Source organism: Schistocerca piceifrons, chromosome X, assembly GCF_021461385.2.
Source record: "Schistocerca piceifrons isolate TAMUIC-IGC-003096 chromosome X, iqSchPice1.1, whole genome shotgun sequence".
Taxonomy (NCBI): domain Eukaryota; kingdom Metazoa; phylum Arthropoda; class Insecta; order Orthoptera; family Acrididae; genus Schistocerca; species Schistocerca piceifrons.
The window spans coordinates 756,426,004-756,447,626 of record NC_060149.1 but is presented as its reverse complement, the minus strand read 5'-3'; the positions used below and the strand labels follow the sequence as shown (position 1 = coordinate 756,447,626).

The 21,623-nt window shown below is 46.6% G+C and overlaps 1 protein-coding gene across 1 annotated transcript in view; it reads right to left on the bottom strand.

Moving 5' to 3' along the window:
* LOC124721232 (retinol dehydrogenase 13-like) overlaps positions 1–21,623 on the bottom strand; it is a 196,031-nt gene that overhangs the window by 31,766 nt on the left and 142,642 nt on the right. The window contains exons 3-5 of the mRNA XM_047246090.1: positions 18,150–18,353; positions 3,773–3,931; positions 2,200–2,319 (exon numbers count right to left, since the gene is read on the bottom strand). Of these exons, the coding sequence (XP_047102046.1) occupies positions 2,200–2,319; positions 3,773–3,931; positions 18,150–18,353 (483 nt within the window). The remainder of the gene's footprint in view (positions 1–2,199; positions 2,320–3,772; positions 3,932–18,149; positions 18,354–21,623) is intronic.

Sequence of the window (21,623 nt, the reverse complement as noted above, 5' to 3'; positions counted from 1 at the left end):
TTACGAGCTCCCGACCAGTGTTTTCCTCGTTCTCGTCTGGTGATGGCTATCCAGGAGTCCCTGCATACTCTTTTGCGCGTTGCGGCCGCTCTGTGGTCTTTGTTTGGACCCCGGGCCATGTTGGGATACCCGGAAATAAAAATGTTGACCGCCTGGCGAAAGAGGCCACCAGTACACCATCTCTGGACATTGGCTTCCCGGAGACTGATTTGAGGGCAGTCCTCCGCCGACACATTTCCTCGCTTTGGGACGCTGAATGGCGCTGTTTTGCCACCCATAACAAACTTCGTGCCGTCAAGGAGACGACGACTGTGTGGCACTCCTCCTTGCGCGTCTCTCGCAAGGAGTCTGTCGTCCTCTGCCGACTGCGCACTGGGCACACTCGACTGACGCACGGCCACTTATTGAGCCGTGAGGACCAACCTCTGTGTCGCTGCGGCTCCATTTTATCTGTGGTCCACATTTTATTGGAGTGTCCGCTTTTAGCTGTGCTCAGGAAGACTTTTGCGCTGCCTGATATGCTCCCTGCCCTTTTATCTGATGACCCTGCTATGGCTGGCTTAGTTTTACGTTTTATTCGGGCAGGGGGTTTTTATCGTCTCATCTGAGTGTTTGTTATGTCCTTTTGTGTTGATTCTGGCCTTTGGCCTACGATTTTAGTCTGCGTTTTTAATGTGTTTCCCGGTGGTTGGCTTTTCCTTTTTTGTTTCTATGGTCGGCCAACCACCGACACACACTGTGTGATTTTAATTTATTTTGTCTGATCTCTGTCGGAGTATTTCTTGTCCTGTGGCGTCTGACGTCTTTCCTGTTGTTCGTTTTTATTCTCTTTGGGTGGTTTTAATTTTTTTTTTTTTTTTTTTTTTTTGGAAAAAGGGACCGATGACCGTCGCAGTCTGGTCCCTTTAATCCCACAAACCAACCAACCAACTAGGTGGTAGCACCGTACAGAGGTGGGAACTGTGAATCCCACGGGACTGGGAGCGAGTTCATTGTAGTGAGAAGCATGTTTCCCACGGCTCACGAAAGGGTTAAACCCCATCGAGCATGTGAGAGATGCATTGGGAAGACGTATTGCAGCCCGTCCATATGCACCAACGACCATCCAGCAATTGTCAGCCGCGCTGGTGGAGGAATGAACATCCTACCACATGAGCTCCTCGCCAGCTTTTGGCCAGAGTGAAAGCACATTGCGGAACATGCATTGCCGTCGGTGCGCATTTCTTTCAGTTACCTTCTGTGCTACACTGTAGCAGTTCTCTCTATGTATGGTACAAGTTTAATGACAATGAAATGAACACCGTTAGCTGCTTACAGGCGTTGACATACGGCAACGGGGACAGATGAAAATGTGTGCCCCGACCGGGACTCGAACCCGGGATCTCCTGCTTACATGACAGATGCTCTATCCATCTGAGCCACCGAGGACACAAAGGATAGCGCGACTGCAGGGATTTATCTCTGGCACGCCTCTACCGAAACCCACATTCTCAACTTATTGTCCCGCACTACATTCGTAGTGCCCCCGCCCATTATACTCATTACTCGCGGCGCGGTGCCGATTCCCGTAAGAGTTTGGGCACTGTTTGTGCATTCAGACAGAAGAAGATGGTCAAGTGGCCGGTGAGCCTTAACTATATATATATATATATATATATATATATATATATATATATATATATATATATATATATACTAGGATGGTATCTGTTCTTTCGGGCATGTCCGAAAGAACAGATACCATCTTAGTATATAACAAGTTTAATTGACCTGTGTTTACTTCGCAGTGACGCATCATGCAAGAGCTACACTCATTGTTAGTTAAATTTGAACCCGAATGTATAGAACTCCCAGAAACAGGAAACACCAGATATGAAATCATCATCAAATCTGTTAAAAAAGTGTCACACAGAGACTACATGTGTGGTTAACATAATGTAATATGTCAAATGATGTCACTAGTTCATGAATTCCGTACGTTTGTTTCTCAATGATCGAACAAAAGAAATAAGAGATCAGAAAAGAAATCTTGTCGAGGATGATGCTGTTGATGGAACGTTAAATATTAACAAGGAGAGCACAGTAACAATGATTAAACTATGTTAAGTCTGTGTTAAGTCTGACAACTGAAAAATTAAACTTCAGCAAGTCGTTATGGGTGAAAGTTCTGCTTGAAGCAGTTAGTCCGAGAACACTAACCTTCCAGTCGCTTTGCCAGTTCTTTGGCAAACAAGATATTAGCGAGCTTGCTACGTCCGTAGGCACCGACTGCACTGTACGATTTCTCCCACATCAGATCGTCGAAATTAATAGACCCATCTGTAATAAAAAGTAAATATCTACAAAAATTGTATAATCGAGAGAGTCTCGAGTCATTTATTTTTCAGTAAACAATCATGAGGGACGAAAGATGTAAGTTGTTATCAAGATTTGATAGAATGCTCTCATAAGTACTGTAAGAGTTCCTTGTGTATGTAATATGCTTAGGGGCAGCGTGAAGAACTTATTTTCAGTTATGGCAACGTTTCCAGGTTTCAAAATACCAAAAGAATGGCAGTTCATCTCTAATAGAGACCAGCAAAAATGCAAAAGTGTTGCGTTACCTTGTGACCATTCAAATTTTTATTGAACGTCCCATACTTTATTTGAAACCAGATTCAGTCGCTTAACATCGACATACGGCTGTTGAGATGTTGCAATTGAATGTTACTATTAATTCAGTACAAACATTCACGGTAGTGATAACTTGTTTCAGTTACAGAGCGTATTTCAAGTAAACCTGATCTGCATCCTCATAGCGGCGCTATCGCCAGTCTTATGCGAATGGCGCGAAATTTGAATAGACGTCTTATTTCGGTTGTAGAAACGCGCCTAGCAACTCCTTCTTGGTACTGGGATTTTTTAATCATTGTAGTTCAATATAATTCACCGTATGCACGTAAAAAAATAAATCAGAACATAAGAAATCATGTAAATTGTCTGTTTCTTTCCGTATGCGCATGCAGGATATATAGTACAGTTCTAAAACTGACTCTCTCCATATCACGGCGAGAGGTCACCATTATGTCCCAGGGAACATGCTGATATCCAAGCAATAAAAAATGCTACTCTTTTAAGTAGCCCTATTCTAGTTGGCACTTTCGTTGTCGTGCGACATGTACCCATACGAAAGTATAAAATATCATTATTATCAAACACAGAACGAAAATTTTTTATATGTGTAACGGACGATCAACAGGTTTCCATTCGAGGACGTTGCTGCAGCGTGTGTGCAATGTGGCGCAGCTTCGATGTGTGTTCATAAGCACCGACAAGCAGACAAGGGCTAAGTGTGGCAGTCGTCTTTCCGACGTGCGTGCGGTAGATGCGGAAACACGGCCAAAATGCTGTTATTCGTTTCTCAGCTGCCAAAGGACAAACAGCGGTAGACATCCATCGAAGAATGAAGAAAGTTCACAATCCTAAGGTCCTGATCTCTTCCAATGCGATTATCACGCCTTCAGTCCCTTAATAAAAGGCCTTGAAGGGTGGACGATTCCTGTCGGACAAGGATGAGCATCGGGCAGTTACGGACTTCTTCACGCACCAGGACACGGTGTTTTACGAAACGGGTATCTTCAACCTGGAGCGACGGTGGAATGATTGCCTCATTGCTCACGGCGGGTGGACCATACGATCTTCGAACGGGAACTTTTTGATCGTCCCTTACTTTGTGAATGGCTCTAGCAAATATGCAGAATAGAGAAGAAAACTAAATTTTTGCTATACGTACTGCGATGAGCTAGGGAAGAGACGACGACGATCCTAGCAGGAGCAGAGGCGCGCAGCCTGGGCAGCAGCAGGCAGGTGAAGAGGAAGTGGCCCAGGTGGTTGACGCCCAGCTGCATCTCGAAGCCGTCCTCCGTCAGGCTGCGTGGGCACGCCATGACGCCTGCAACACAGCACTCACGCCATCACAGCTCCTGGTGCGGGGACCACGACTAATACGGGCCCCACAACGAACGTGTGACGTCACATTAGTCGTCTTGTCGGCCATATTTCGCGAATGTCTGGTTCCGTGCAGGGCCAGTGGCAGTCAATATGTCAATGGAAAGGTACCTGCTAAAATTCTTAACATTGTCGTGTGCTATTGACAGCTTCCATCCATTTAGATGCGCAGTTAAGAATTATTAAACTCATATGAAATAGTTACCTGCTCCCCGCCAGAGACGGCTGCTGGCACTCGTAAGACCAGCAGTGTCATGTGCTGTGCCATGGCTTGTCTTCTCGTGAATCTTGTCCAGGCGTGAGCAGCTCTACTCATGCCTCATTCTTTCTTTCGACAATGCTCAACTTAGAAATCTGGCAATATCACAGTACCGCTGTTGTCTGCATAGTTTTATGTATTCGATGTAATCTTGTAGCCAAGCGAGCGAATATTTACTAATGAAAGTATGTGACTGGTTTTAATACAACTAAATATATTCCTATTTTTTATTATTAACAGTTACTCCTTAAGACCACTGCAAGATTATCATAGAACATTCCACTACAATAACGAAGTAATATGAGGGCAGTTCTGAAAATAACTTCTATTTCGTTAATAAGCAAAAAGTGCAATAATTCACGGTTTTGGTTGTGGCTGTTGGTGTCCAAAGGGCACAATAATTCGACGATCGATTTTGTCTCAAGAGAGAAAGAATAAGGCCAAGTATACCTGATGATGGTGACAGAGTCCATCGCCCAAATATTATGCCCTTTGGGTACCAACAGCTGGCAGTACTTCCATGAACTATTTTGTCATACAATACACTGGAATACACTGGAACAAACTGAAGAACCACAAGAAAGTAGAAACTAATGCTACACTTTAACACATATAAATTGAGATTACAACTTTAATCTGCTTTTCAGCGTAATTTTCTAATGAAACTAGGCGACTTCTATATACTGTAGTGTTGACGCTACACGCCAAATGTGTATTCGATCCTGTTCTTAGCAACACGCTGAACAAACTGTTATATAGTGAGTATTTTTGTTACCCCATCTAGGCCGCTAAGTACGTTGCACCTATTTCGAAAGCACCATTCTAAGAGCCAGTTATTTTATATCAATTCTTTTTTTAAAATTATTGCTGGGTCGCAGATCACCGAAGATAAACCAGCAAAGATCGAATTCATGTAGTTGCGAACAGATTATACGAAGGAAAAAGCTGATATGGAACCACATACATTAAAACAGACAAATGTGTTATTAATTTGTTTTTTTTTTAATTAAAGAAGGAGACGAAAATCACAGCCCAGGAATCTCAGAGCGTTTGATCTGAGCAGAAATGTGTCGTTCCCCTGAGAATTTCTTCTTGTAGTGTCGAGAGGAAGGAATCTGTTGCGTTCTGATGTATAGAAAGAGAGAAACCCTTGATGACTAAAATGTGTCTGCCAGAGGATGTCTCTTGCCCACCCTGGAGATTTGATGAGTTTCGATGTATTACGATCATCAGAAAACCAAAAGCCCAAAAATGATACATGTAGGTATCCTGGACGACTGTGAAACGAAAGGACGAGTTGTTTCACACGATAACTCCTTGTGTATGCAATTCTTTTTAATTTATTTAATTCTAGTTTATCGATCATCCTCTTCCGCCGTTTTCATAAGTTTCCAGGTGTTATGTATCTCTCCCTGAAGCAGCCACGGGCTGCATCCAGCAGTGTTATTCCGGGGAACATAACATTCCAAGGCAACACAGCAAACGAAACAACAAGTTGCGCTTTAATCATGCGTCAAGCTGTTCTCAGACTACAGTATCTAATGTCCTGACATTTGTTCGCATTAAAAGCAGTCTTAAGAGAATGAGGAATTCAGGTGATGTTGAAACTGGCTTTGGTTCCACGAAATCTTGGTATCTGACGGAACTAATGGGGAGAGACTTGACCAGAGCTATAAAATTACCGTAGGCTACGGTACTTCACGTAGTAGCCTTGCTAAGATCGTCACCATGTTACCTGTACCCTAGGTACTGTATATTGCATACGTGTCGGGCGTTACCTCATCTCGATCCCTTTGTTTGCGTCTACGATCACTATCTTACTAAATTCCCCTAGAAATCGGAATCTATGAACCGTTTAAAAACTGAGTGGTGATATATGAAATTTTGGTTTTGCATAATTATCCTCCTGCTTTTACATAAAAGGAAAACGGTATTTATAATAAAATTGAAATTGTTGATGTTTAATTCAGGTTTTATTCGAAAATTGTCGAACTGTAACGCGGAACAGAGGGATGTTGTATTACAAACCTGAAAAAAATACAGTTTTATCGTACAGCAATATAAAAAGTAATTTTCTGAAACAAAATGGCAAAATAAAAAATTAAAAAAAAGGTATCAAACGTCGCTTCAATACTCCGTCGAGCTTATATAAAACACGTTCTGGTATTCTTGTACAACTTTCGCACTCATCGATAAAAACAGGAAACTCTTGCCTTCGATCATGGTGAGGAATGTTCTATTGAGAACGAAACAATGAGTATGTTTTTTTATGTCTGTGCATACAAACTGTACTTGGATCAAACGTAGCTGCTTTGGTTACTCAAAAGAGCAGAAGTTACATGGTGAACTCATTTTTATTGCTCATGGAATGCACTTTATATTTTGTAAGGGTATAAAATACGCAATGAGCGACATGAGTTATAATTATGTGCAAAACAAACAAAAGAAAGAAAAGGCATCGATTACAGTTTCTCTCTCACACATTTATTTATGTTTCTTTTCCTACCAAAACTCCCAATATTACCGGAAATCCTGCCATTTATTACGCCATTTGTGTGCAGTACCATAATTATCGAACTGTAGGTTTGATAGAGCTGTCTTGAAAAAGTCAGACATCATACACAAGGAAGTTATCGTAATACGCTCTTCGTATAATTCAGCCATCTGCCAACTTTAGTAGGGTGTGTTAAAATTCCCCATAGATTGACAAACGCTGTGATGGTATCAAAGATGTACTTAGGATGGTCAAGTAGCTCCCGGTGTGGGGACTAGTGTTGTCAAGTAGGAAAATGACGCCGAACTTGTCATGACACGCAGTTTCTCTCAGTTGCTTTTTTTAAATGTTACAACGGTCTGTGAGGCAGTACTGAAATTATTGTTGTACCTTCTTGCTTAAAATGGACTAGCAATACACATCTCTTTCTCAAAATACAGTGCACAGAACTTTCTTTGAAGACATGGTTTGGGAGCATATTAAATATTCCTGGGGTGAACAGGCTCAGCACCTGGTCGCAGACGACATGACGCAACACGACCGGCTGGACTACAGGGGGTGAGTGGTGGGGATAGGGGCAACTCCCACGACAGCGCAGTTCATCAGTAGCACCTGATAATGTCGACAAGGTACTGGACGAGATATTGTGCCAGTCAGATCCGATCGTCCAGTTGAAAATCTGTGAAGTGTCATATCACTCAACTAGCATATAATTGACAGTTACTTAAAAACACATCTATGCTTATTGATCTACCCTCAGGAACACTGAACATGGGGCACCCAAAGGGAAGAAAGATACAAACGCGAAACTTCGCAAATAAGTTCACTGAGATCCGATACTCAAATGATCGAAGTTTGGTGCCAATGATCATACTCACAGACCACGCTGTGGTGCTGGACACCCTATTTATACGGTGATCAGCGAACGAGTCATACACAGGGTGGTCGGAAATTCCCGCCACAAACTTCTAGGACTTGTAGTGGGGAGAGAGTGCATAATATGTTGAACAGGAACCCATGTTCAGAAACGTACCATTTCCGTGCTACAACCAATTGAAAACGTGTTGCTAATGCGACTATTTTTACAAGTAGTTGACTGGGCGTGATTCAGTAAATCACTTGTTTTACAGTTCCACTCATTAATAGACAATGAGACTGCTCGTGCACTTTTTTTTTGTTTATTTGGCCTTTGAGTGTGTACTCAATTTAGCCATCGGCAACACATAGTGACATTGTACACATAATTGAATAAACAAATACAGAAATGCATATTTACAAGAATAAAAAGCTTAACTGTTACAGTTGTGTACATAATGTTTTAAAAATTGAATTGAATTGAATTATAAAATAATTAAAAGTGTCTTGGCTTACAATTCACACCAGTTCTGAAATATCTTCATCAGGAAGACATATTTGTAACTTACGTACACCATTAAAACCTACAGATTGTAACCAGTACTCTTGATGAAGTTAACTATCACTTTATATAGACGAACGTCTTTAGTACACAAACGAGAAGAAGCTGATTGAGGAAGATGGCAGCCCATACTCAGCAATGTCTTCAAAAAGACCAACCGTTCACGGTCAAATTTGGGGCACATAAATAAGATGTGGTTGACATCAGCTTCTGACTCAGGATCACACTCACATGCTGGTGAACTGTAAACGTTGATCCGATGTAGATGTTGTGGAAAAGAGGCATGATTGAAGCGGAGTCTTATGATGATAGAAATCGTGGATCGGTCCAGATGTGTCCTCATGAACCACGGCTGTGAAGGAATCCGAGGTTGTAGCACTGCGTAATAACCGCCTTTTGTCTGTTGAGAAACGTTCCACATTTCCTGCCATTGTTGTCTTGCGTGATCCTTGACTTCACGTAAGTAATCTGTATAAGGAAGGTGCAGATCCAGGACGGTGCCTAACGTTGCCGCTTGTTTGGCTAATGCATCAACTTCATCATTATAGAGGATACCAGAGTGGGAAGGTACCCACAACAAATGGATCGTCCGGCCCGTGCGTGTGCTGCGAATATATTCAGATATCACATCCAAGATATAACTGTCGGTTGTTTTGTTCCATCGACTGTACTGAATGTTTTTAAGAACGCTTTGCGAGTCAGATACTATCAATATCTTGGGGAAGGAAGTGCTAGAGACAAACTTAAGTGCTTCCAAAACTACCACTGTCTCCGCCGTAAAAATAGAAGTGCTCGTAGGCAGTTTGAAGGTTTTTTGGATCTGGATCTGAGGGCAGAAAAAAGCGCATCCTGTACACTCTTCTTGCGGAATTTTGGAGCCATCGGTATATACACAGAGAAAACCCGGCCACTGTGCTTGAACGAGACGATTAAAGCCAACGTTGACATTAGTACTGTCCAGCCAGGTCGTACTTAAATAGTGGACTGGGATCTGGGAGCAGAGCGTTTGAAGATCATATTCAAAAACAGGTAGATGCGCTGAACGCCGTATAGAATGTATGACACGTGACCAAGTGTCAAAGCTGGCACAAACGGCTGGCACTTTATTCCTTCTGTGGGATGCAATCCACAGTCGATAAATGCAGTCTCTACTTTGATAGACGGAACTGTCCACAATGGCCATGCCTTGAATGTAGAATTTGTCCGATAACATTTGGCACCTGATGCTCAAGGGCATCTCCCCTGCTTCTATTAAAAGGGCGTTGGTGGGCGTCGATCGCATGGCTCCAAGACAGGTACGAATGGCTCTATATTGAAGAGTATCTAATTTGGAGAGATGAATCTTTGACGCAGTGTGGTAGAATTGACAGCCATAGTCTAATCGAGATCGAATTATCCCTCGGTACATGGTGAGTAAAACACTCTGGTGCGTTCCCCACCAGACACGAGTGAGTGATCTGATTACATTTAAACCTTCTTCACACTTGGTAACGGTGGATCGGATGTGGGGCGCCCAGCTTAACCGAGAGTCAAAAATCATCCCCAGAAATCGAACGTGACATTTTATTTGGAAGGTGTACTTGCCACAGGTAATGTGATCTTCAGTGCGAGCTGTCGTCGACTTGGAGAAGGGAACGACTGCTGATTTCTCAGCCGAGATCTCCAGCCCATTGATAGAGAGCCACTCATCGATGTGTGCGATGGTTGTGGTTAATGCCGTTTTGGCCTGAAGGTATGAAGCAGCAGTAGAATAAACACATATATCATCAGCATACTGTAGGATTTTTGTGGGGGGAGTAAGTATGCTCGTGCATTTGTTGACGGGTTCTCATCAACGTGATGCATTAACGCCTCTTTCAGTTCGGGCGTGTAGGGTCTCCCTGGAGCGCCACAGTCACGTCTGCTGCCGGTGAAGATACCCTTTCTCGAAACTGCTGCGTGATTGTGGCGAAAAGGGTACGCGATGTAGTCTGAAGTTGTGGAGAACTATCTTGATAAAGGCGACAAGCATCTCTTCCATTGCCGTGAACTTCGCCATTCAGGAAGATCATGTCGGTGTTTTCTGCAAACTTGTACTCAACCATGTTGCTCCAACACTGACAACACGTGAATGAGGCTCAACCAGGTCAGTGAGGTAGGATAGGATGTCAAATGACATCAGCCGATCTGACGTAAGAACCCATCACTATGACTATCCTGTTGCAACCTACCTAGCAAACATGTTTTCAGACGGCTGTAGCACGAAAACGGTACGTTTCCGGACATGTGTTCCTATTCAAAACATTACGTACTCACTCCCCGCTACAAATCCTAAAAGTTTGTAACGGGAATTTCCGACCACCCTATATGTGACGATCATATTCCGACTGAGGAGGAAGTTCGTAGGCGCAGAATGACAGGTAAATGTGTTAGATGACATTTCTCATGGTTGTTTGTTGGTTGTTTGAGGTTAAAGGGACCAAACAGCAAGGTCATCAGTCCCTTGTTTCAAATAGACTCCATTCTGCTAACGGGACATCTCAGAAAAGTCAGAACAATAAAACGGAAAAAGGGGAAACGTAAAAGGGCAGTCACGTTGTCAATAGTAAAAACAAATGAGGGAAGTTGGCAAGAGAACGAACCCAACACTATGCTGAAGCAGCATAGGCAAGACCACCTGTGACTTAAAAGGTACAACTGCTATAATGCAGAAAGTACGTATGGGAATAGAAAAACTAACCAAGCCTTAAAAAGAAGAGGTAAAAACAGAGTAAAAGGGAAAGAAAAGAGGATTCCGGTCAGGGAGGGGAATCGGGAATCTCTGAACACTGCCTACAGTGGGAGACACCCAAACACTCACCGCCCTGCCCCAACACCAGAGGGAGATTAAAAACTTTAAAACTGAGAATAAAAACCGCTCTCCCGGAGGAAACCTAGAACCAGAGAGACCATCCGGGAATCGTCAGCCAACATCAAAGGTAAAGTGTGGGGGAGTCTGTACTTAGCACGCAGAGCCAAAAGAAGGGGGCATTCAACCAAAATGTGGGCCACTGACTGGAAGGCTCCACAACCACATAGCGGGGGTGGCTCATCACGCAAAAGGAAACCATGGGTCAGCCTGGTATGGCCAATGCGGAGACGACACAGTGTGGTCGAGTCCTTGCGGGAGAGGCGAAAGGAAGAACGCCATGGGCCTGGATTCACCTTAATGGCACGAAGTTTATTAGACAGTGGAGTAGCCTCCCAAGAATTGGCCCATGACTGTGCAAAGTGGGATTTGATGTGAAGCCGTAAATCCGCTGCAGGAGGGGTGACAGAAAACGGGGGGTAAGTAACTGCTCCCCCAGCCAAACGATCAGCGAGCTCATTACCCGGGATACCCACATGGCCCGGGACCCATAGGAAGTCAATGGAACAAGCAGCACGGTGAAGATCAGCGAGATGGTCATGGATGGCAGAGACCAAGGAATGGCGCGAAAAACACCGGTCAATAGCAAGAAGGCCACTCATCGAGTCCGTACATAACAAAACGCGGTTTTGTTGGGATTGTTTAATAAAGGTAAGGGCCCGGGAAATTGCCATCAATTCCGCAGTAAACACCCCACATGAGGGTGGCAGCAGATGATTTTCCGTTCCAACAAAGGACGTGAAGGCATACCCAACATGATCAGCAGATTTAGAGCCATCAGTGTAAAATACAACAGCATCCCGAAACTCCCATAAAATTTGGCGGAAAAAGGAACGGAACACCACCGGGGGGGTGGAATCTTTCGGACCGCGGCGGAGATCCATCCGAATTCGAGGCCGAGGAACTAACCAAGGAGGGGTGGAGGGGAGGGAGCGAGGAAGACAGGACAAAGAAGGAAGCCGAAAATCACGGTTAAGAGACGCAAGGCGCAGTCCAACCGGTAAACCCGCCCGAGGGCGGGAGTCAGGCGGGCGACGTCTATGGTCTGGGAATAGGATAGAATAGGAAGGATGAGCGGGATAAGAACGGATAGTAAGGGCATAAGACACCAGAAGCTGGGACCGCCGAACAGAAAGGGGGGGGGGTCCCAGCTTCAACCAGGAGACTATCAACAGGGCTAGTAGGGAAGGCACCGGTGGCCAAACGGATACCACGATGGTGGACCGGATCCAGCACGTGCAGCGTGGAAGGATCAGCTGAACGATAAACTTGACAACCATAGTCCAAACGTGACAGAACTAGAGCACGATAAAGACGGAGGAGGAGGGAACGGTCCGCACCCCAAGAGGAGTGGGCAAGGAAGCGAAGGACATTGAGTTTACGGAAACATCCTACCTTCAGGAGTTTGATATGGGGCAGCCAAGTGAGCTTGTTGTCGAAAAGAAGACCTAGGAAACGAAACTGTGGAACCACAGGCAATCTTTGTGCAGCGAGATAGAGCTCTGGATCAGGGTGGACCGTAGTACGGCGACAGAAGTGGACCACCCGCGATTTTAAAGGAGAGAATTGAAACCCGTGTGAGAGGGTCCATGCAGAGGCACGTCGTATAGCCACCTGGAGCTGCCGTTCTGCAGATGGCATCGAGGAGGAACTAACCCAAATGCAGAAATCATCCACATACAGGGCAGGGGCGACCAAGGGACCGACAGAGGCCACAAGTCCATCGATAGCAATGAGGAAAAGAAGGACACTCAAGACAGAACCCTGTGGGATGCCCGTCTCCTGGGTCCGTGGAGAACTAAAAGCAGTACCAACTCGAACTCTGAATGACCGATGGATCAGGAACTGGCGGATAAAAATCGGGAGTGGGCCCCGAAGACCCCACTGATGAAGGGTTAGTAAGATGTGATGGCGCCAGGCCGTGTCATAGGCCTTGCGAAGGTCAAAAAACACTGCAACCAAATGGCGGCGCTGGGAAAAAGCCTGCCGAACTGCGGATTCCAAGCGAAGTAAATGATCGATTGGAGATCGTCCCTCTCGAAAGCCACACTGGTAAGGGGACAATAGATCCCGAGATTCGAGGACCCAAGTGAGCCGACGGGCTACCAGCCGTTCAAGTAACTTACAACCAACATTGGTCAAACTAATTGGCCGATAGCTGTCAACAGATAGGGGGTTCTGACCAGGCTTAAGGACAGGAACCACAATGCTATCCCTCCACTGAGAAGGGAAGTCACTCTGGAGCCAGATACGGTTAAACACCCGAAGAAGATGGTGCCGTTGTGGAGCACTGAGATGTTGAAGCAGCTGGTTATGAATGGAATCTGGGCCAGGGGCCGTATCGTGAGAAGAAGATGGAGCAGAAAGAAATTCCCATTCAGTGAAAGGTTCGTTGTAAGATTCTGACTCACAAGTGGTGAAACATAAGGTGACAGCTTCAGCCTGCTGTTTTTGATGAAGGAAAGCAGCTGGATAGGAGGCCGACGCTGATGCCACTGCAAAATGGGTCGCAAGATGTTCTGCGAGAACTAATGGGTCTGTACAAATGCCATCTGGGAGGTGAAGGCCTGGGAGGGTGGACTGCCGATGGCAACCTTGGAGAGAGCGAAGTGTAGCCCATACCCGTGACAGAGGGACAGTGGAACCAAGGGAAGAAACGAATCGTTCCCAACATATCCGCTTGCTCTGTTTGATTAAATAACGGGCTTTAGCGCGAAGGCGCTTAAAGGTAGAAAGGCTGGCTACAGATGGGTGCCTCTTAAAGTGTTGCAAAGCTCGACGGCGATCACGGATGGCAATGGCAATGGCCGTACTCCACCACGGGACTTGCCGACGACGAAATTGTCCAGATGAGCGCGGGACAGCAAGGTTAGCAGCGCGAACAATCGCGTCAGACACGTCACGTAGGACGTCATCAATACAACCCGACAAAGAGGGAGAAAACTCGACCTGTGCAGTATATAGAGGCCAATCGGCGCGGTGGAAAGACCAACGAGGTAACCTCTCCATCGGGGAGCAGGAAGGGAGCGTGATAATCAACGGGAAATGGTCACTATCACAAAGGTCGTCATGTGGCGACCAGTGTAATGAAGGGAGGAGAGAGGGAGAAGAAAGAGAAAGATCAATGGCAGAAAAGGTACCATTACCAGCACTGAAATGAGTAGGGGAGCCATCATTAAGAAGGCACAGGTCGTGGTCTGCAATAAATTGGTCTATAAGAAGACCTCGTCTAGATGGAAAGGCACTGCCCCACAAAGGATGATGAGCATTAAAATCCCCAAGGAGGAGGAAGGGAGGAGGAAGTTGCTGAAGAAGGGTGGTTAAGGCAGCAGGTGTAAGAGTCCTGTCAGGAGGGAGATAAAGATTGCATACTGTGACTGCAGAGTCTAAGTGGACCCTAACAGCAACCGCTTCCAATGTAGTCTGGAGAGGAATCCACGTGCTAGCAATGTCTGTACGGACCAACGTACAAACGCCACCAGAAGCCCGCAAGGGTCCGACCCGATTTCGACAGAAAACACGGAACCCACGGAGGGTCGGTGAGTGAGCATCAGTAAAATGAGATTCCTGGAGAACCACACAAGCTGCTGAGTAGGACGAAAGAAGGGATTTCAATTCCGGAAGGTGACGATAGTAGCCATTACAATTCCATTGGAGAACCACAGAACGATGGTTTAAATGAGGGCTGAACACGCTAAATCCAGTCATACCGCCGGGTCCCCACCCGTCACCGACAAGGAGGGGGCGACATCCATAAACGACAGGTCAGAATCCGGTTGTGAAGTCGGGGAAGGGACCTCCGGTGACACCAGAGGCTCTTTGTCCCGGGACTTCTGTTTCTTCTTCTTTTCAGGCTGAGATCGAGGAGGGCTGTGTGGCATAATGGAGCCAGCTGCAGCAAGATCAGGAACAGAAAGAGACCGGGCGACCTGGGGGCCGATAGACCGCGGCTCTCGCGGTCGCCGCGCTGCAGCAGACCTTTGACCTGGAAGGTGCCGGGAAGGGGCATCCCGGGAGAGGCGCCCTTGACCGGCAGACGCCGAAGGAGTGGGACACTTCTCCGGCTGGGGAGGGGGAGCAGCGCCCAGAGGAGAAGGTGTGGGAGCCGCAGGGGAGGGGGGAAGGAGAGGGGTCCGGGATGGGGGTAAGGAAGGGGGAGGAAGGGATGAAGATGTAACCAAGGCGTAACTAGATGTCATGGACACAGGGTGCAATCGTGCATATTTCTTACGGGCCTCTGTGTAGCTTAAACGATCAAGGGACTTATACTCCTGTATCTTTTTTTCTTTCTTATAGACTGGGCAATCTGCTGAACGTGGAGAATGACTACCATGACAATTTACACATACAGGAGGGGGAACACAGGGACTCCCTCATGGAGTAGACGTCCGCAGTCACCACAGAGAGGGTCCTGGGAACAGCGAGAAGACATGTGGCCAAAACGCAAGCACTTAAAACACCGCATAGGAGGTGGGATGTACGGCTTCACATCACAGCGATAGACCATAATCTTAACTTTCTCAGGAAGGGTATCCCCTTCAAAGGCCAGGATAAAGGCACCAGTATCAATACGATTATCTTTAGGACCCTTCTGAACACGCCGAACAAAGTGAACACCCCGCCGTCCGAGATTGTCCCGAAGTTCCTCATCAGTTTGAAGGATGAGGTCTCTGTGAAAAATCACACCTTGTACCATATTTAGAGACTGGTGAGGGGTAATGGACACGGGTATTGTGCCAAGATGGGTACAGGCACGAAGGGCCGCAGATTGGGCAGCCGAAGCAGTTTTTATCAGCAACGAACCTGACCGCATCTTGCTCAGGGAGTCCACTTCGCCGAACTTGTCTTCAATGTGTTCCACAAAGAATAAAGGTTTGACACTGGTGAAAGTATCTCCATCAGTCCTGGTGCAAACTAGATAACGGGGGAAAGGTTTTGCCCCTAGACGACGGGCCTGACCCTCCTCCCAGGGGGTAGCCACGGAAGGGAAGGCCGAAGGGGCAAGAGAAGCAGCACTTGAGGAATCAGTACCACGCAGAGAGACGGCCGCAGAAGAGCGGCCAGAGTTTTGGACCCGAATGCGTTTCATCTGCATAGCGTCCGCCCTGATACCACCCACTCCGATCAGGGGCTCTCCTCACGGGCGCCACCCAGCCACAGCAAGGGCCGTCTGGCACGGCGGCCATTGCCGGGAGTTCCGATGCTCCAGGATGACGAGCAACCACTCCAAGGCATGCATGAGGAGGTCACAGCTCAGGTATCAGAAGTGTGATCCCTGTGTGTTCAGGGGGCTCAACCAAAAGGGTACATAGCGACCCCACCACACGGGCTGGCTACCGTGCTGGCTATGCACCCTAGCATCAGACAACGACGTAAAAGAAAAGGTGGAATGTACTAGGAGGGCACACGTCGGAGACACTAGGTAAGGTGCTCTTCCCCAAATGGCTCACACTACGGAAGAGAAATTTTGGAATGGAGGTCAAACCCCAGAGGGGACCAAGGAATGCCAAAAGGAGGAGATGATTACGCAACAAAGCCGGAGTGTAAAACCAACAGAACCAGGAGGATAGCGGGGGCCAACATAAGCAAGGACACCAATAGAGGGAGAGGAGAGGGCGAGGGGAAAGGGGTATGGAGGGGAAAGGAGGGGAAGGGAAAGGAAATGCAGCCCGGGAGAGAAAGAAGGCTGCAATGGCTCGGGGCCCCGTGCTCGCCACGCACGTATCCACAAAAGAGTTGTGGACCCCCTGGGGGGGACATTTCTCATAGTTAAGCCAGTTTGAGAGGCGCCTGATGATCGACAAGAAATCCGCAAGTTGGTCGATAAGCTGTGTGGCTCGCCAGGTCGATTGTTAGGAGTGTTCCGTCAGACGATGCTGAACGCAGTGGACACGATGTGGCATCCACGTGCGATGTACTGTGTATGGAGCGGGCAGGAAGAGGATAAGGAGGGATGACTGAACGATCGTGCGGCAAGCGATCAGGGATCCTATAGTGACTCGATCCACAATACAAGCAGATGTATGGGTACCAGTTGTTTCACAGTCCTTTTCCAGATTCTTTGTACATGCGAAGTTTAGATCCGGGCGGCCTTGTTGTGTACTGCCGTTAACAATGAGACATTGGCGACTCCGTCTACAGTAGTGCCAAGCCATAACGACGTGGGCTGCCACAGACTGGCGAAACGTCGTGTTAAGTGATGAATCCTAATTCATGATGTGGACAGATGTTAACTGCATAGAGGTATGGAGGCAGCCTGGTGAACGGTACAGTCCCTCCCATGCTGCCGCACGCTGCATCATCCTCACAGGTAGCGTAATGGTCTCTGAGCCCATAGCCTACGATTGCCACTCCCCTCTAATTGTCGTACTTGGAACATTTTAGGGGCGAGAATTCATTTTTTGACCCATGTGAGACCTTTTTTGCGTGGTCTACCAGGGGTACTTTTCTAGCTAGATAACGCTTATCCACATACAGCTCGAGTTGCTCAAGACTTAAAACATTATGTTGCAACGGTTCTACAGCCGGACTGCTCCCCGAACTCACCCCCTATAGGACATGTGTGGGGCCAGGTGAAACACCATAAGCCCCCGTATCACTGGAGGTGGCTGTTCAAGATTTGTGGGCCAGTCTGCCTCAGAACAACATCAGACGTCTAGTAATCTCAATACTGGACCGTGTTGCAGCATGCATTGCAGCAAAAGGTGGTCCAATGCATTACTGATGTTACATTGTATTTGTCTACTTGTTTGTTCATTTGTCTTGATTTAGGGATCATGTGGATCTCTCATCCGTGTCATTAGTTCTAATAAATTTCAATTTGATCCAATGCTCCCATCTTGGTCTGCTATTTTCAATGTTTCTGGGTGTATTTATGGGAAGGACACGTTACTAGGGTTCAACATGGGGCTTAACTAACTCTATCCACCTACATTTCAGGGCGATGAATGCCACTGGCAGGAATGGATGAATAAAATAGCCCCCAAGGGTGGAAACCATACATTTCTGGCAAGTGTTTCTTATCCTCATAGGAATCTCATCCCATAGCTTATCCTCGCTGTTCAAAATCGATTCGCAATGTTTTTCGGTGGACTAATTGCCTTACCCGCGTTGTTGATGAGCAGGTGTATGTTGGGGTGCTGCTCGAGCAGGCGGCGCGCGCAGTCTCGCACAGAGGTCAGCGACGAGAGGTCCAGCCTCTGGACACGCACCTCCCCCGCGCCCTGGTAGCTCTGCAGACGCTTCCGCAGCTCTGTCGCCGCCGCCTCCGCCTTCTGCTCGTCTCGGCACGCCAGCACAACTGTCGCTCCTGCAACCAGAAACAATTTACCAGTCAATATGTGTATCATTAACATCGGTTTGTTGCAGGATTCTCGAACATATTCTCAGTTCGAATATAATGAATTTCCTTGAGACAGAGAAGTTGCTGTCCATGCATCAGCACGGCTTTAGAAAGCATCGCTCCTGCGAAACGCAACTCGCCCTTTTTCACGTGATATCTTGCGAACCATGGATGAAGGGTATCAGACGGAAAGCGTTGGACTCGGTGCCCCACTGAAGACTCCTAACTAAGGTACGAGCATATGGGATTGGTTCCCAAGTATGTGAGTGGCCCGAAGACTTCTTAAGTAATAGAACCCAGTACGTTGTCCTCGATGGTGAGTGTTCATCGGAGGTGAGGGTATCATCTGGAGTGCCCCAGGGAAGTGTGGTAGGTCCGCTGTTGTTTTCTATATACATAAATGATCTTTTGGATAGGGTGGATAGCAATGTGCGGCTGTTTGCTGATGATGCTGTGGTGTAAGGGAAAGTGTCGTCGTTGTGTGACTGTAGGAGGATACAAGATGACTTGCACAGGATTTGTGATTGGTGTAAAGAATGGCAGCTAACTCTAAATATAGATAAATGTAAATTAATGCAGACGAATAGGAAAAAGAATCCTGTAATGTTTGAATACTCCATTAGTGCCATTGACACAGGCACGTCGATTAAATATTTTGGCGTAACATTGCAGAGCGATATGAAGTGGCACAAGCATGTCATTGCAGTTGTGGGGAAAGCGGATAGTCGTCTTCGGTTCATTAGTAGAATTTTGGGAAGATGTGGTTCATCTGTAAAGGAGACCGCTTATAAAACACTAATACGACCTATTCTTCAGTACTGCTCGAGCGTTTGGGATCTCTCTCAGGTCGGATTGAGGGAGGACATAGAAGCAGTTCAGAGGCGGGCTGCTAGATTTGTTACTGGTAGGTTTCATCATCACGTGAGTGTTACGGAAATGCTTCAGGAACTCGGGTGGGAGTCTCTAGAGGAAAGGAGGCGTTCTTTTCGTGAATCGCTACTGAGGAAATTTAGAGAACCAGCATTTGAGATTGACTGCAGTACAATTTTACTGCCGTCAACTTACATTTCGCGGAAAGACCACAAAGATCAGATAAGAGAGATTAGGGCTCGTACAGAGGCTTATAGGCAGTCATTTTTCCGTCGTTCTGTTTGGGAGTGGAACAGCGAGGAAAGATGCTAGTTGTGGTACGAGGTACCCTCCACCACGCACCGTATGGTGGATTGCGGAGTATGTATGTAAATGTAGATATCTAGATGTAGATGCTTCTTCTTTCCCCTAGCGCTCATTCCATCTTGTACAGGATTCTCTTTTCCAGCATTTGGCAAATTCTGTTTTATTACTAGCTGACTGCCTGGTGTTACCAGGGTATGTATTTCTTCCAGTCTTGTATTAGCCCATCTCCTCCTTCCCCTTCTCTCGGCCTATCTCCTCCTCGCCCTCTAAGTCCATCTCCTCCTTGCCACCGAGCGAGGTAGCGGAGTGGTTGGCACACTGGACGACGGTACAAAACCACGTCCAGTCATCCTGATTTAGGGTTTCTGTGATTTCCCTAAATCAGGCAAATGCCGGGATGGTTCCATTGAAAGAGCGTAGTCAATTCCCTTCCGCATCCTTTCCTCATCTGATAGGGTCGATGACCTTGCTGTTTGGTCCCCTCCCTCAAATCGACCAACCAACCAATCCTCCTTGCCTCGCTAAGTCCATCTCCTCCTTCCCCTCCCTCTGTTCATTTCCTCTTTACCCTCCATTCTGTCAATCTCCTCCTCTCCCCTCTCTCTGTCCATTACCTCTTCCCTTCTCTCTCTGCCCATCTTCCTCTCCTATGTCTATCTGCTCCTCTCCCCTTAATTTGTCCATCTTCTCCTCTTCCGTTTCTTTATCAATTTATTCTACATCTACATCTACATTTATACTCCGCAAGCGACCCAACGGTGTGTGGCGGAGGGCACTTTATGTGTCACTGTCATTATCTCCCTTTTCTGTTCCAGGCGCGTATGGTTCGCGGGAAGAACGATTGTCTGAAAGCCTCCGTGCGCGCTCGGATCTCTCTAATTTTACACTCGTGATCTCCTCGGGAGGTATAATAGGGACAAGCACTACATTCGATACCTCATCCAGAAACGCACCCTCTCGAAACCTGGACAGCAAGCTACACCGCGATGCAGAGCGCCTCTCTTGCAGAGTCTGCCACTTGAGTTTGCTAAACATCTCCGTAACGCTATCACGGTTACCAAATAACCCTGTGACGCAACGCGCCGCTCTTCTTTGGATCTTCTCTATCTCCTCCGTCAACCCGATCTGGTACGGATCCCACACTGATGAGCAATACTCAAGTATAGGTCGAACGAGTGTTTTGTAAGCCACCTCCTTTGTTGATGGACTACATTTTCTAAGGACTCTCCCAATGAATCTCAACCTGGTACCCGCCTTACCAACAATTAATTTTATATGATCACTCCACTTCAAATCGTTCCGCACGCATACTCCCAGATATTTTACAGAGGTAACTGTTACCAGTGTTTGTTCCGCTATCATATAATCATACAATAAAGGATCCTTCTTTCTATGTTTTCGCAATACTTTACATTTGTCTATGTTAAGGGTCAGTTGCCACTCCCTGCACCAAGTGCCTATCCGCTGTAGATCTTCCTGCATTTCGCTACAATTTTCTAATGCTGCAACTTCTCTGTATACTACAGCATCATCCGCGAAAAGCCGCATGGAACTTCCGACACTATCTACTAGGTCATTTACATATATTGTGAAAAGCAATGGTCCCATAACACTCCCCTGTGGCACGCCAGAGGTTACTTTAACGTCTGTAGACGTCTCTCCATTGATAACAACATGCTGTGTTCTGTTTGCTAAAAACTCTTCAATCCAGCCACACAGCTGGTCTGATATTCAGTAGGCTCTTACTTTGTTTATCAGGCGACAGTGCGGAACTGTATCGAACGCCTTCCGGAAGTCAAGGAAAATAGCATATACCTGGGAGCCTGTATCTAATATTTTCTGGGTCTCATGAACAAATAAAGCGAGTTGGGTCTCACACGATCGCTGTTTCTGGAATCTCCCTCTCTCTGTCCACTCCTCCTCCACCCTTGTCTGTCCAAGTTATCACCACTACCCCAATAGGAGGTTGCTGGTTCTTACTCCCACAGTATTTCTTTCCAGAGATTAAGTAAGATGTGTACCAAGCTTCGTGAAATCTGTCCAGTGATTTAGGAGATGTGA